Source organism: Mustela erminea, chromosome 2 (genome assembly GCF_009829155.1).
Source record: "Mustela erminea isolate mMusErm1 chromosome 2, mMusErm1.Pri, whole genome shotgun sequence".
Lineage (NCBI taxonomy): Eukaryota > Metazoa > Chordata > Mammalia > Carnivora > Mustelidae > Mustela > Mustela erminea.
In genome coordinates, this window is record NC_045615.1 from 47,269,383 (window position 1) to 47,286,197 (window position 16,815).

General features: G+C 40.0%; 1 protein-coding gene across 4 annotated transcripts in view; it reads right to left on the reverse strand.

Moving 5' to 3' along the window:
• Positions 1 to 16,815, reverse strand: part of ABCG2 (ATP binding cassette subfamily G member 2 (Junior blood group)) — a 159,465-nt gene that overhangs the window by 13,056 nt on the left and 129,594 nt on the right. For all 4 annotated transcript variants that reach the window (XM_032332840.1, XM_032332842.1, XM_032332841.1 and 1 more), the window contains 5 exons: positions 16,407 to 16,564; positions 11,061 to 11,212; positions 9,484 to 9,588; positions 8,287 to 8,534; positions 3,401 to 3,483 (listed from right to left, as the gene is read on the reverse strand). In XM_032332840.1, coding sequence (XP_032188731.1) covers positions 3,401 to 3,483; positions 8,287 to 8,534; positions 9,484 to 9,588; positions 11,061 to 11,212; positions 16,407 to 16,564 — 746 coding nt within the window. The remainder of the gene's footprint in view (positions 1 to 3,400; positions 3,484 to 8,286; positions 8,535 to 9,483; positions 9,589 to 11,060; positions 11,213 to 16,406; positions 16,565 to 16,815) is intronic.

A 16,815-nucleotide genomic window follows, 5' to 3' on the forward strand; every position in this document is an offset into this window, starting at 1 on the left:
GTGCTTGGTAAAAATACAGCATTTGCAATGGGTACAGATCATCAATGACTAGAAAGCTTGGAAGCAAGTGAGAGAACCCCATACCCTTCAGAGAAAGTAAAAGGAATAGCAGTGATATAACTCTGGAAATAAGCTTCCATAATAATTTCAACATGGAGTAACACTATCTGATCCCATACAGGAGATAATTTATTTTACTTGAGTGAGGAATTGAATTTTATGCTTATTCTTTCTTTTGTAAACAATCCGACATCAAAACAGATTCAACGTAAGCTACTGCAACTTTCATCATATCCTTCTGGCAAAATGGGGATAACACCCCCATCTCTTGGGGCAGAAATCCGTATCCATGATTTAAAACACAGAGCATAGTGCCTGGCATAGAACAGCTTTGTACATGAAGTATAAGGAGAAGTCTGCAGTCTTTGACACTGCTGAGCATAGACATTCAGAACATGCTAGAGCCCATTACCAAATCTCATCATGAAAAAATATTTTTAAGGGCACATGATGACTAAAACTCGGTAAGGTAAATGAACGTAAGCGCTAACCATATAACAGAAAAACCTGAGTGTCATCCACCTCCCCCGAGCAAACAAATCAAAAAAATAGAAAAAAATTATTTACAAACAAAAGAAAAAACAGATAAACTGGACTACATCAAAATTTAAAACTTCTGTGTTTCAAAGGACACTCAACAGTGAAAAGATGATCCACAGAATGTCAGAAAATATTTGCAAATTTAGACCTGATAAGGGATTAATATCCAGAATATATAAAGAACACTTATAGTTCAATAATTTGAATCTCCAATTAAAAAATGGGCAAAGGATTTCTCCACAGAAGATTTCCCCAAAGAAGATACACAAATGGCCAATAAGCACAAGAAATGGTTCTTAATAGGGTGCCTGGGTGGCTCAGTTGGTTGGACAACTGCCTTTGGCTCAGGTCATGATCCCTGAATTCCAGGATCGAGTCCCTCATCGGGCTCCCAGCTCCTTGGGGGGTCTTCTTCTCCCGCTGACCTTCTCCTCTCTCATGCTCTCACTTATTCTCTCTCAAATAAATAAATAAAATCTTAAAAACAAAAAAAAAAGAAAGAAAAAAGAAAAAGTTCTCAATATCACTAATCATGAGGGGAATGCAAATCAAAAAACCACATCCCCTGACACCAACTGGGATGGCTATTATTATTTTAAAAAGAAAAGAAAAGGAAAAAGAACAGAAAATACTGTTTGGTAATGTTGTAGAGGAATTAAAACACTTGTGCACTGCTGGTAGGAATGTCAAAATGATACAACTGCTGTGGAAGATAAAATATTTCAAATAATCCAATAGCTCTACTTCTGAATATAAATCCAAAAGAATTTAAAGCAGAGATTGAGACATACTTATTTGTACAACCACGTGCATAGCAGCATTGCTCAAGGAGGGGCAAAGGGCAGGCCACTCCAAGATGGGGGTCACAGCAACATGAAAATTATTTTGAGTTAAAAGCAATAAAAAAAAAAAAAAAAGCATTCAAGGCCTGCAGACTCAGGAAAACTTTTCATCTCAGGGCACCTGGGTGGCTCAGTCATTTAAGCATCTGCTTTCAGCTAAGGTCATGATTCTGGGGCCCTGGGATCAAGCCCTGAGTATGGCTCCTACCAGGGAGCCTGCTTCTCCCTTTACTTCTGTCTGCCTCTCCCCCCTTGCTTGTGCATGAAATTGTGTGCTTTCTCTGTCAAATAAATAAATAAAAGAAAAAAAAACTTCTTACGGGGTGCCTAAGTGGCTCAGTTGGTTAAGCAACTGCCTCAGGTCATGATCCTGGAGTCCCGGGATCGAGTTCTGCATTGAGCTCCCTGTTGAGCAGGAAGTCTGCTTCTCCCTCAGAACCCTCCCCTCTCATACTCTCTATCTCTCATCTTTCTCTCTCTCTCTCTCAAATATATAAATAAAATCTTCTTAAAAAAAAAAACTTCTTATATTCCCCTCAACTGCCTAAATTTACGTTGGAAAGGAGAACCTGTACCAGGGAGAGAGCCATTAAGAAAGATGCCTCTTTGCCTAAGAAACTTATTTGCATAAAGAGGGCAACCTTTGTTTTCCAAACATCTCCCAACTTTTTGCTAAGGTCTTTCTTCCCTTACCCTAACCACCCTTCTCCTTAATTCATATAAGCATCGTGTTATCTCACTGCTTTTGGAATTTGCATGTCTGTGTGGATTACCTGTACACATGCTATTAAATTTGATTTTCTCCTGTTAATCTGTTTCATGTTAATGTGATGCTTAGTCCTACTAGAAGGACTCTGAATGGCAGAGGAAATTCTTCCTCTCCAACATTCACAACAGCGAAAAGGCTGAAATAACCCAAGTGTCCAAGGACAGAGAAATGCATAAACAAATATGGTATTCCATACAATGGAATATTATTCAGCCTTTAAAAGAAAAGAAATCCTGGGACACCTGGGTGGCTCAGTTAGTTAAGCGGCTGCCTTCGGCTCAGGTCATGATCCCAGCGTCCTGGGATCGAGTCCCACATCGGGCTTCTTGATCGGCAAGGAGCCTGCTTCTCCCTCTGCCTCTGCCTGCCACTCTGTCTGCCTGTGCTCGCTTGCTCTCTCTCCCTCTCTCTCTCTGATAAATAAAGAAAATCTTAAAAAAAAAAAAAAAAAGAAAAGAAATCCTGACATATGCTACAATATGGGTGAACCTTGAAGATAACTATGCTAAGGAAAATGAGCCAGTCACCGAAGGACAAATACTGTATGATTCCACTTATATGAGTACCTTGAGTAGTCAAACTCAGAGACAGTAAGTATAATGGCCATTTCCAGGCACTAAAGAAAGGGAGAATGAGGAGTAGTTGTTCAATATGTACAGAGATGCAGTTTCGGAAGATGAAGAGTTGGAGTTGGATGGTTCTAATAGTTGTACAATAATGTGAATGTACTGGGGAGCCTGGATGGCTCCGTCGGTTAAATATCTGACTCTTGATCTTGGCTCAGGTCATGATCTCAGGGTCATGAAATCAAGCTCCACATCAGGGTCTGCACTCAGTGCAGACTCTGCTTGAAATTCTCTCTCTTTCTCTACCATTCCCCATGCTCACATGCTCTAAATAAATAAATAAATTATTTTACAAAGTAATGTGAATGTATTTAATGTCACTGAACTATATGCTTAAAACTGGTCAAGACAGTAAAAATTAACAACCTGTATAATCTGTACAAATTACATATTTATATATGTATAAAGACACACACCCCCACACACATTCAGCTTGCAATTCACTGACTTATCCTGATCCTCAGTTGACTCTGTACTTGTCTCAAATCCAAATTCTTAATGAATTTTCATTACTTGAAAGATGTAACAGCACTTTCTCACAATCAAGATCCAAATTTACTTACCTATTCTGGATTCCTGTAGGATCATTTTTTAGATCATAGAAAATGGCACCTATAACCAATCCCAGGATGATTGTTACAATTATCTTTTCAAAAAGAAAAAGAAAAACAAGTTTTAATGCCAGACAAAAACTTAATACACCATTTATTATTACAAGATATGTAATTAAATTTCTCCATTGAGATACATGCTTCCAGTGGTTCAAAGTCCTTGGGTGAATATAAAACAGTGTATGTTATGAGACTGCTTTCTAAATTAAAAAATAACTGATCCATGTTGGAGAGGCTGACAGAACACAATACCCCCTGAATGCCAAGGATCCTCCCAGTGATTCACCAGGCCAATTCAAGGTCCAGTTCAGGCTACAAGGCCTGGGAAGGCCAGCAGAACAATGGAAGCATCTGGCTAAGTCATTGGAAGAGTAAAGTCCAAATGGATAAGAGTTCTGACCTGAACTCTCAACCTTTTGTTCCAGTGAACATGCAGTTTTATATTTCAAGAAGTACAAGTAAAAACAGGATATCTTTACTCTTACTATTATAAATAAATACAATTTTTTGAGCACACATAAAAAAAATTCTAACAATGTTATTCTGCATGATAAGGAAACAGGGGTTAGCTGACCACCCACCCGACCTAGAGGACAGGGCTTGCCTGCACTGGAAAAGTGCAAAGTCATAGCCACCAAAGCATTCAGCCAGCTCTCTCTGAGGGCACTCAAATGCTGCCACTGCCTTTCTCATGTCACAGCTCCTCTAGCAACCTTTGTCCAAGGACCTACAGCCAACAGTGTAGAACTAAGCTTCTTAGCCATTCTTACCTACATTCACTTACTCACTTTGGGGACTCCTAAGAACACTACATAAACATCACTTTTGTTTTTAAGACTGACAAAATGGGGGCACCTAGGTGGCTCAATCATGTCTGCCTTCAGCTCAGGTCATGATCTCAGGGTCCTGGGATCAACCCCCACAGCAAGCTGCCTGCTCAGCAGGTTGTCTGCTTCTCCCTCTCCTATTCCCCCTGCTTATTTTCCCTCTCTTGCTGGGTCTCTCTTTGTCAAAAAAATAAATAAAATCTAAAAAAAAAAAAAAAAAAAAAAAAAAACACTAATCTATAGTCACACATTAAATATCGCAATGTAAAGATGAATCTCTAAGAGTTATGATAGTGTTTTCCAAATTGGTTTGATGAGAAAAACCCATGGCACATTAAACAAACATTAAATCCTTTTATACAGATGATCCATTTACTCCCAGGTCATCCAAATACAACCTTTAGTTAAATGGCATTATCAGAAGCAAAGTCTGAACCACATAAATGACTACTTGAAATCTAAGCATGGCTGTAATATTACAAATATGAGATTTATCAGCAGGAAGCCATAAAGCAGTTTAATAGCCTCACATTCAAACACTTAAAGAAGTAAACATACATACCAGATTAAAAACACTAAACCAAAGGTCAGTAAGCTAGGGTCTACTTCTGTTCAGCCCTCTAGCTAAGAACAGGTTTTACCACTCTTCTCGAAGAGTGAGAGAAGAAGACTATTTCTTGCCACATGAAATTTAGATGAAATTCTAATTTGTGTCCATCAGTAAAGTTTTATTGGATCATAGCTATGATCATTTGTTTATGTATTATCTATCGCTCCTTTCTTGCAAAAATGGCAGAGTTGACTACCTGAGACAAAGACCACACGGCCTACAAAGCCAGAAGTATATACTATCTACCCCTTTACAAAAAAGATTTGCCTGCTCCTATCCTAACATGCCAGTATGTACAAATCAGAACAGCAGATGCTCAGAGAGATGCAGTGTTCTATCTTTGTTTTACAAGAGCTCCGTGAATTTGAGCACTGTTAGGACTCCTTCTGTCAAACAGTTCACTGAGGAGGCAAGCAGGGTGAACACGCAGCCCGGCAGCACTAGGCTGGGTCTGCAGCTGAAGGAAGCCCAGCAACAGAAGATGCAGAATTATGCTGTATTAGAAAGAGCTCCACATTCTAGAAAGGGGACGCCTGTTACACTGCTGCTGGGAATGCCAACTGGTGCAGTCACTCTGGAAAACAGTACGGTGGTTCCTCAAAAAGTTGAAAATAGAGCTACCTTATGACCCAGCAACTGCACTACTATTATTTACCGAAAGGTAATTATTTACAAATCATTTACCTAATTCAAAGGGACGTATGCATCCCTATGTTGCGGCATCATCTACTATAGCCAAATTATAGACAAAGCCCAAGTGTCCATCGACGGATGAACGGATAAAGAAGATGTGGCGTATATACAATGAAACATTACTCATCCTAAAAAAGAAGGAAATCTCACCATTTGCACAACATAGATGGAGCTAGAGAGCATTATGCTAGGCAAAATAAGTCAGAGAAAGACAAATACCATATGATTTTACTCCTATGTGGAATTGAAGAAACAAAAACAATCATAGGGGAAAAAAGAGAGAGGCAAACCAAGAAATAGACTCTTAACTATAGAGAACAAAGAGATGGTTCCCAGAGGGAAGATGGGTGGGTGGATGGATGAAAGAGGTGATGGGGCTGAAGATGAGCACTTGTGATGAGCACCAGGGTTTGTATCAAAGTGTTGAATCACTGTATTGTACATCTGAAACTAACAATACACTGTATATTAGCTAACTAGAATTTAAATAAAAACTTAGAAAGAAAGAACTCCACATTCTAATCACATCCTGCCCAGCACTACTGTATGTGTGACTTGGACAAGATACTTAAAAATCACTTTTGGAAAAAAGAGAAATTTACATTGTTTTCCAAGTAAAAAAATATAATGTATAAATCACACTAAAGAATCAACTCCAGTACATTATCTCACTGTTGAAAAAAATGGGTAAACAAGGCTAACCTTACTTATCAGATATCAATGATATCTGTTTCCAAATGATATCAAATCTACTCTTTAAAAAAGAAAAATTTAACTTTGATTGATAGTACACAGAAGTGTTCATATTCTGAGAGAAATACAAAATTATAGTAGCAAAAATGTTTGGAGCAATTAGCAGTATATCTTAAAGAGGGACAGAGATTCTGAGTACTAATACTTAAAAGGGAACAGCACCGAAGTACGAAAATTACAGCTCATGTGGTTAAGAAGTCAGTCATATCTTTTTTAAGATTCATTTATTTATTGGAGAGAGAGAAAGATCTCATGCACCCATGGGGTGGGGTGGAAGGGGCAGAGGGAGAGAGTCTTAAGCAGACTCTACACTGAACAAGGAGCCCAACTCAGGGCTCAGTCCCACAACTCTGAGATTACAACATGAGCTGAAACCAAGAGTCGGCCACTCAACTGACTATGCCACCCAAGTGCCCCAGGAAACAAGTAATATTCTATTAGTGTAGTGCCAACAACATGCCATCTTTTGGTACTCAACAGAAATCCAATGACTGATAATAAATAAAACCAACAACCCCCAAATAACTGGCTAAACTGATTTCCTTAAAAAGAATGGACCACTTCAACAGATGTAGTATATATACACAATGGAATATTATGCAGCCATCAAAAGAAATGAAATCTTGCCATCTGCAATGATGTGGATGTAACTAGAGGGTATTATGCTAAGCAAAATTCAGAGAAAGACAATTATCATATAATCTCTCTGATACAAGGAATTTGAGAGGCAGGGTGGGGGTTGTGGGAGGTAGGAAGGAAAAAATGAAACAAGATGGGATCGGGAGGGAGACAAACCATAAGAGACTCTTAATCTCAGGTAACAAACTGAGGGTTGTTGGGGGGTAAGGGGGTAGGGATAGAGTGGCGGGTGATGGACATTGGGGAGGGTATGTGCCCTGTACCTGTACCCCTGGGGTATATAATACATTACATATTAATAAAAATTTTTAAAAAAGAAAAGATGGACCAACGAACTGGTAATACTAGGGGTTTGTAGAACAGAGCACCTGAGAATAACAACAATAAAGGGGTACTAATCAACAACTACCAACAGAGCCAGCCAAAGGGGAAAAGAACATGATTTCCTTTTCATCAAAAGAAAGTTAATGGGAGAGCAAATAGCCTTATTTAGTAGAATTCAAGCCTGCTTACTATGTTGTGTTAATTGCCGACTGTTTAGGTACCTAGTGCTTTCCTAAGATGAGAACTCCTAAATGAAGAAGATCAATGATGAGGAAGACCACTTGCGCAGGCTCCTCCCTGAGAGAGCAGATGACCCCCGTGACCTTCAGCTGCATTCAGTGAATCTAGATGCCAGCTTCCCTGACCTCCTGACTTCAAATGCAATCAACCCCCTTCCACTCTCTCCCTCTCTCCTTTCTTTCTCTCTTCTCTTCCTTTCTCCCCCACTGTGCTTCAACTTTCTCCATAGCTCCTTTTACCATATGACTTGCTATCTAGTTCATTACTGTATGAATTTGTCCCCTGTCACTCCTCATAGGAAAACAAGCTCTATGAGAACAGGAGTTTTATTTTCACCAATTTTGTTCACCCCTGTATACAAGCTCCCAAAATGGCACATGTAGTCAATGAGTTAGGAAACGAATGTGTGCAGCCACCAGAAAACCCTAAATGTGGCTAAACACTTCATTTCACCATCTTTGAAGAAAAGATTTTTCAACAAAGATTACCCATTACAGCTAGTCTAAATCAACAAGAAGTCTTAATTAGGTAGTAAAAAAAAAAAAAACAAACAACCAAAAAAGTTTTCCATAAGTAAAAATTTCATGGTGTTTCACTTATGCTATTGGCTATTTTTATATCCCAAATGGAGTGGAGATAAATAAATGGAAGCTTGAGTAGAAGATAAGCATAACCTTAATATAGATTATATCAGAACCTAATGCTCCCACATGGTTATGTCCCAGCATAATCCAAAGAATCTGCCAGGTTACCTGAGCTATAGAGGCCTGGGGATTACCCAGTAAGTTTTTGAATGAACGCCTGGAAATCCATCTGAGTTGATGACAGAAGGAGGTGGCATAGGTGATCTCCTTTAAGGCTGAGCTCTTCCTTTTCTGACCCTTTAGGACTTCATCTAACTCATCTTTCGTTTTTCTGTGGAAGTCAGAGTTGGCATAAAACTCAGCTATTTTTTCTATGAGTGGAGTACCTCTCTTGGAAGGCTCTTCAGTCTCCTTGACTTTGGAATAAAGGTGGATAAAGAAGGGAAACATTACTCATAAAATAACAACTGATTTAGTCCATTTTCCTGTTACCCCTTTCTTTGGTTCCTCCCTAACATCATAATTCTAATGCTTGAGTATAAAAAATCATTAGATCTGTCATTACTTTACAATATTAGAAAAATAGTTAATTGCCCAACTGCTTCCATAAACCTATGAATATAGCAAACCTACTGCCTTCTCCTAACTCTAACACTTGAACCCTAATTCTTTTAAAATAGACTACTTACCAGAAGCAGTTATAATTCCTGATATACAAACCTGGTCCTTGTTTTCTTCTATATGCAAATATATAAATTGCCAAGTTTCTTATTTCAAAACATTATATAAATGGGTATTTTTAATGAAATTTCCCCTTAAAAGTGACACTATCACATGAATACTCATGTATACATTCAGTCAAAAATACACCAATCACGGAAAACAAAATCTATGTTGACCAGTGCTATAGAGTGAATGTTTATGTTCCCTCAAGATTTATATGCTAAAACCCAATCCCCAATGTGATCGTATCTGAAGGGTGATTAAGTCGTATGAGAGTGTAGCCCTCATGAATGAGATTAGAACCCTTATAAAAGAGGCCCCTCCTTGCTTCCATCATGTGAGGAGGCATCGAGAAGATGGTCACCCATATTTGAACCAGGAAGCAGGTTCTCCACAGATACTGAGTCTTTAGTACCTTCACCTCGGACTTCTGGCTCCAGAACTGTGAGAAATAAATGATTATTGTCTAAGCCACCTAGTGTATGGTATCTTTGGTAGGCAGCCCAAACGGACTAAGACAACTATTACCAGAGGACAGCATTAATGTAAATTCACAAAGCCATGTTTTCCTGAACTGCCACATGGTTAAACTTCGGCCAATTCCATTCACAATAATCTGTGACTCTCAACAGATTCACATACCTTCACCCTCTTGGTCCTCTCTGTTCAGTTTCACAGCAGAGGAATCTCCATTAATGACATCCAGGAAGAAATCTGCAGGGTTATTATAAGGCTCACACTGGTAACCTACAAAAAGAAGGCAACTCAGGTATATAAACTTGGTCTTGGAAAGTAAAAACTCACTTTCAGGGGTGAGAGAGGTGAGGCAGGGGAAGAGAACAACTTCTCCCTCAACTCTCTCTCTTTTCTCCCCTCTTCTCCTTTCACTGATTTACCCTTTCTTTTTTATACATTCAATCACACGAAATTTCAACAATGCTCCGTCTTCCAGAAAAACAACATACTCAAAGCCAACCTTAGACTCCCCAAAAGTCTGAAGTTAATAGCTGGTCCTTATTCATCAGAATTCATCAGGTCTCAAATGAGACCTGAAACAGCTATCAGTGTGCACTGATGCTTATCAGAACTGCTTCAAAAATCTAATTTGGTCCAAGGGGAAAAAATTAAGTTAAAAAAAAAAAAAAAAAAAAAAGGCTGTAGCTAGGACAAATGCTCCTTAAAGCAAAAATGCCCGGGCACAGCAAGACAGCACCTGGGAGAGGCCAGGGGTGTGTTCAGTTCTCCCAGTTCACCTGCCAAATGATCATGCGTTGTGCTGTCATAATTCCAATATAGAGAACAAATCCCCAGAGCAGCACTCCCAAGAGAATGTGACTGGCACAGGTGAATGCTTATCTCAACTCCTTGTGGCATGATCCTCTGACTCAAATTGACCTGTAGTCTATTAGGTTCAACTACCCTAAACTCCCTACACCTTGTGTGCTTATTAACTTTAAATGAGAGAGATTAAACAAAAATCTCAGAAGATGGCTATTGAATATTTAAAACTGTATTTGGAGTCATGGAGCACCATCTGTAATCCTATCCAAATACCTCTAAAATGAAACAGACTGCATGAGTCATAAAAAAAATTATATATTTCCATTCTAAATAGAACCAGGCAGTCCAAAACTGTCAGAAGTGTTGACCCCTCAAAGTAAGACTTACAATGAGTCATTCTATTGACTGGTAAGTCTCTTATACCCCCTCAAAGCCTAAATCTGTAATTTAATGTTACTAGAAAATTTTAAGTAGCATCTTCATGAATCCCAACCACAGCAGATCAACATCCCGTAAAAAGGAATGACATAAGAAAGCCTGATCCATAATCTGAACAAGAAGACAAAATATTGGGGGATATTATGAGACCTTTTCAAATCGGTTGACTGACAGATAACTGGTTATAAGGCCAACACATTCACTGAACTGTTAGTGAAAGGTCACCAGAACTGGGAAGAGGGTCAGATATAGACCCAGTAGAAATATTCATACATATGTATGCAGGCATATTCGAATAGGACAGGAAAGAAAACTAAAGAACAAGGTAGCACTGTAAAGTGAAGAAAAATTCTAGCACCAAACTCACCAAAGATGTTTTGGAGTGGTGGAAGCCATAGTATGTCTACTCAAAGACCAAACAGCACTTCTGGAGACCTCCATTGCTCTCTTTCAGGTTTCTTTTAGTAAAGGATCTTATTGTATGAAAAAGTCAAGCATACCTACTGACGCAAAGTACCCCAAGGCCTCCTGGGCAGGCCCGTGGAACATTAGTTTTCCTGAGGCCAACAAGGTGAGGCTATCAAACAGTTTGAAGATAGAATAACGAGGCTGATGAATGGAGAAGATGATCGTTCGTCCCTGTTCAGACATCCTAAGTTAAAAGCGAAAAAATAAAAGTCATTAAACATCTGAAACTTGAACATCATGGCAACTTTAATCATCTATTCTTAGTTTGACTTGATTTTCTCTTACTAATTCCTCATTTCATATTATCTGATGGTTAGGGGACCTAAAGGCAGTGCTTTTATGAAACACTAGGGTTTCTAAAGTGAGTTCCACGGGCAGTTGACATCAACCAGAATATTCATGAAAAATGCAGATCCCTGGACAGTCTTCTCAGACATACTGGGCCTAATGAATCCATATTTCTAACAGGCACCCAAGTAATCTGTAAGAACACTCAAGTTTGGAAACATATCATGGATTGAATGTTAAAATGATGGATGTATGCCCATTTTCACTGATCATTTAAATCTCCTCGCTTTGTAGGAATTGGTTTTCATTCTTTTGCCCTAATGATACAATTAACATTACTGAGTACTTACTATGTCTTTGCTATTATATACTTTCATACTTATCTTAATTCTCACAACACTGTTACTAGGCAGTACCAATAATATTATTACCTTTATGTTAGGGATGAGATGTAGAGGGTTGAATGACTGGCCCTAAGGTCACAGTAAGGGGCGGGGCTGGGATTTGATCCCTGGTCTGATTCCAAGGCCAAAACATTGCTAAACTACATTTACATGGGAGGTACTACTCACGGATAGAAGAAACAAAAGGCCAAAATCACTGTTGAAAACCTGTCATTATTGAAAATATTTTTTTTTTTTTTTAAAGATTTCATTTATCCATTTGACAGCGAGAGATCACAAGTAGGCAGAGAGGCAGGCAGAGAGAGAGGAAGGGAAGGAAGCAGGCTCTCTGCCGAGCAGAGAGCCCGATGCGGGACTCGATCCCAGGACCCTGAGATCATGACCCGAGCCGAAGGCAGCGGCTTAACCCACTGAGCCACCCAGGCGCCCCTATTGAAAATATTTTATAAGCGGTATCATATCAATGTAAGCACTTTCTAAGCACCTACTGCATGTTAGCAGTAGGTACGAGGTTACTCTGCCTCAAAGAGGATCAGGCCAGTAGATTCAACCATTTCAGTACAGTGTGGAATAAAAGAAGCTGAGGGTTCCTTATAAGCTAAATGCAAGACTGTAACCCACTCTGAAGATAACATAAGTAGTGCATCAATGGGGCCAACCAAAGTAAGCCAAGAAGAGAAAATGTAGTCAAGCGGAAGGAAGACGGCAAACAGACTATGCAATAACAAGGTCTATTAAGGAGATTACAAGTACTTCCGTGTCATTGCAAAGCCCGGATGTGTGCATGGGGATCGAGGCCAGGGAGAGGGGAAGAAGCTATGAAAAAGAGACTGCCCCCAAAAACCAGTCCATGAGGAGCCCCTTCACTCAGAAGCTGCAGCTTTCGTCAGAGGGCAAGAAAGAGCCAGTGAAGGACTGAAAGCAAAGAAGTGCTTCCATGAGAGCTTTGTGGTCTAAGGACCAATGGCATCAATATCAGTATCTCCTGGGAGACAGGAAGACTCAAACTCCATCTCAGAGCAATGGAAGCAATCTGATGTTAACAAGATCCAAGTGATCAGTGTGCACAGTGGTGTCAGAAATTCTAGGTTAAAGCCCTCCAGCCCAGGGAAAGATGCCTATGTGCTAACTAGTGCAGAACAGGATAAAACATGACAGAGCCCAGAGCATTCCACCATCCTCTAATGAACACTGTTAACACACTGAAAGATAACATTCATTCCCTAACAGAACCTGACCCATTACTTGGTGTCTTCACTTTTTTGTGTAACTGCCATCTCAAACTTAAGTTGTCTAAAATCTTCCCATTTCTTCTTACCCTGGCACAGAGACCTGATTAGGAGGGCATGAGCGTCTGAGGAAGCACAGCAACGACAAGGAGGGGATGCCACAGGAAGAGAATGTGTGTGGTAGCTTTTAAAAAATTGGGGTGGTAGGGAGCAGTCCCAGAGGTGGTGGACAGAGAGCATGGCCAGTGTGACTAGATCATCAGTTATACTTAACAATTAAGTTACTTGGCTTAGAAAGTAAGTAAATGTATTGAGATAACGGCAGCTAAGTTTTTGCCTGTTTAAAAAGTCATTTACAGGGCGCCTGGGTGGTTCATTCGTTAGGCGTCTGCCTTCGGCTCAGGTCATGATCCCAGGGTCTTGGGATCGAGGCCCACGTCAGGCTCCCTGCTCGGAAGGAAGCCTGTTTCTCCCTCTCCCACTCCCCCTGCTTGTGTTCCCTCTCTCTGTGGAATAAATAAATAATATCTTTTAAAAATATCATTTACAAATATGGAAATGGCAAAGACTAAAAAGAACAGTCAAGTGTTAGACTGGATTGGAAATATTATGCACTCATGGGTTTTTTGACACACACAGGCTAACAGAGCGATAATTACAGATGTATGTTTGCACGTATCATTCTATTCAAACTATATACACATGAATACATAATAAAATAATATTCTAAATATTTCCCATATAAAATATAGAACTAGGAGTGCCTGGCTGGCTCAGTCCATGGAGCATGCGACTCTTGATCTTGGGGTTGTGAGTTTGAGCCCTATGCTGGGTGTAGAGATTGCTTAAAATCTTTAATAAAAAAATACAGATACATATTTCTGTATTATATATGCACAGACATAAAGCACACACATGTACACAAGTATTTCCTAGGTATGTCCACTAAGTTGGTCTGGAAGCAATGAAGTGACAGTAGCAGTGAGCACACTAAGTAATTAGATCTTGGTTTCTAAATTCTGACTACAACAGAAGGTACCAGGACTCCCCAGAGAAATATCTGACACAGGAAAAGTACAAGATGAGCCTGGAACACCTTGTTGACCATAAAGTAAAGAATTGCTTGAAGAATGATTAGGGAACATGTCAAAAGGACACAAAAGTCAGACTGGAAGGGCTTCTAATGGCTAAATAAGGGCTAATCTAATCATAAAATATGTAAGTTATATAATCCACTGATCCATTAACAAAAATAAGAATATGAGAAAACATAAATGGGGAAGGAGGAAAAGTTCTTTACAGTAGAATGCCAACTAATATATGTAGAAGGAAAGATGTAAATAGAAAATCACTTGGCAACTATCATACAAGTAATTGATAGAGGCAGAAATTGCTAGTATATGTTAAACCTGGTGGGTGAAGATTTGTTGAGGAATAGGGTACGGACATATTATCTGATCATCTCAAATACCAACCAGTTATGAAGGGAAAAAGAGTTGCTTCATAGCAGGTAAACCCAGCAGACACCAACACGACCAGGTGGTGGTCATGAATATCACCCACGGTGGGAGAAGTCAAAATCAGTTAGCCCCTGATTTACGCAGAACACGGTATCGTTTCTGTGGTAGCCCTGCCAAGAACTCATGGCCTGAGTCTGGTCATGAGAGAACCCTGGGGGCATCCAAGTTGAGGGCCACTCTACGAAATGGACTCTTGAAGACAGACAAGGACTCGAGAGCCAGCAAAGACTGAAAAACTATTCCGGATTAGAAAATACTTAAACAAGAGGTTCTAGAGAACATTGTGAGTCAGAAAGGAGAAAGAAATACTTCTAGGACAACTGGAAGTCCAACTGAAGTCTGTGGGTTGGATGGTGGTGATGGCAGCAATGGAGACATTGCGGCTGGGAGGTGTGGACCGTGGTAGTGTAGGAGGGGCGTCCTTGTCTCCTGGAGTTACACTCCAGAGTATTTAGGGGTGAAGGTATATGATGTCAGGAAAAGACTATGTGGGGTGGAGGGTTAGAGAGAGAGCAAATGCAGATAAATGGTAACAGTTAGGAAATCTCAGTAAGAAGACATGAGATTTCTTTGTACTAGTCTTATAACTCTTCTGTAAGGTTAAAAAAATTTTAAAAATTTAAAAAAATTTTTTAGATGTCCAAAATTTAGCCTCTGAAATTTCTCCTATCGACATATTCCTCCCACTGGAAGAATAAAAGTAAATGCAACTATTTTCTCCATTCTTCCATTTTTCAGGCCCTAAAATTTAGAAATTTGTTTTCTTGATAAAACCACACCTCACGTCCAATTCATGAACTAATCCTGTTGGTTCTATCTTCAGAATAGATGCAGAATCCATGACTTCTCACCACCTCGCCACTACCACCCTACCCAAAGCCAGTATCATATCTCAACCAAGCTAATACAAACAGCCTTCTGACTAGTTTCCTTGCATTCACCTTGCCCAGTTATGCAGTTCTTTTCTCTACACAGCTGCCACCTCTCTGTTCTAGAACTCTCTAAAAGCTTCTATGTTACCTAGAGACAATAAAAGCCCTAGTTCTTACTGTGGCCTACAAAGCCTGCATAATCTGCCACCCTCTCAATTCCATCTCATGTCCTATTCTAATTGTTATGGACTAAATTTTGTCCTCCCCTCCAATTCATGTTGAAGTCCTAACCCCTAGTACCTCAGAATATACCTGTAGTTGGAGATAGGGTCTTTAAAGAGGTAATTATGGTTCAACAAGGTCATATGAGTGGCCCTTAATCTAATAAGGATCACTGTCCTTATAAGAACAGGAGAGGAGGCCCCAGATGCACTGAGGGAAAATGAAATGAAGACACACATTGAAGACAGCTACCTGTGCCAAGGAGAGAGACCTCAGAAGAAATAATCCTGCTGACCTCTTCTCTTACTTAGACTCCTAGCCTCCCAAACATGTGAAAAACTAAACTTCTGTTGTTTAAGTCACCTGTGTACCTGTGGTCCTACATTATGGCAGCCCCAGCAAACGAATCAGTAAGCAGTCTCCATTACCCTTAGTTCACTGGGGTTCAGTTCCTTCCGACTCTTTTGATGTTTCCAAACACATCACGCATGCTCAGGACCCACGGCTCTTCCCTCCAGCAAGGACTCTCTTCCCCAGACATCCAGGCCCCATTCCCTTGCTCCCAGCTCACATGTCACATCAGTGAGGTCTTCCCTGACCACCCTGCTATATAATAGAGCACCCCCACTCCCACCACAGCCATCTTTTGCTACACTCTTACCCTGCTTCATTTTTCTTGAAACACTTCTATTTGTCAGTTGACTACTCCCCTCCAACAAAGAAGGAAGACAATTTTGTCTGTTGTGTTCACTCTTGAACTTCCTGCACTGAGAATACTACCTGGTGCATCGCAGGGGATCTGATATTGGATGAGTGGAAGAAAAATGTTCCCATCGCATTTACCTCTTCAGGAGCAAAAGGACAGCATTTGCTGTGCTTGAATCTAAGCCAGTGGTGGGCTCATCCAGGAACAAGATGGCTGGATCGGTAATAAGCTCCATTCCAATACTAGTCCTTTTTCTTTCTCCTCCAGATACACCACGTATAAATTGAGTTCCAACCTAAAGCACAAATAACATCATTAACAATTACAACCACAGCTACTACCATTTGTTGAGGTCCTACAACATGCCAGCCCTATAAGAGGCACTTTATCTCACTGTCCTCACTTATTCCAAATAACAAATAAATGAAATTATGGGAGAAGAGGTAGGTTTCTCTCTAATAACATGAGCAAACTGAGGCTCAGGTCGGGAAGTGGCCAAGCCTGATATGAACACCATGCTTAATAGTACTTCTCATTCCCTATCAA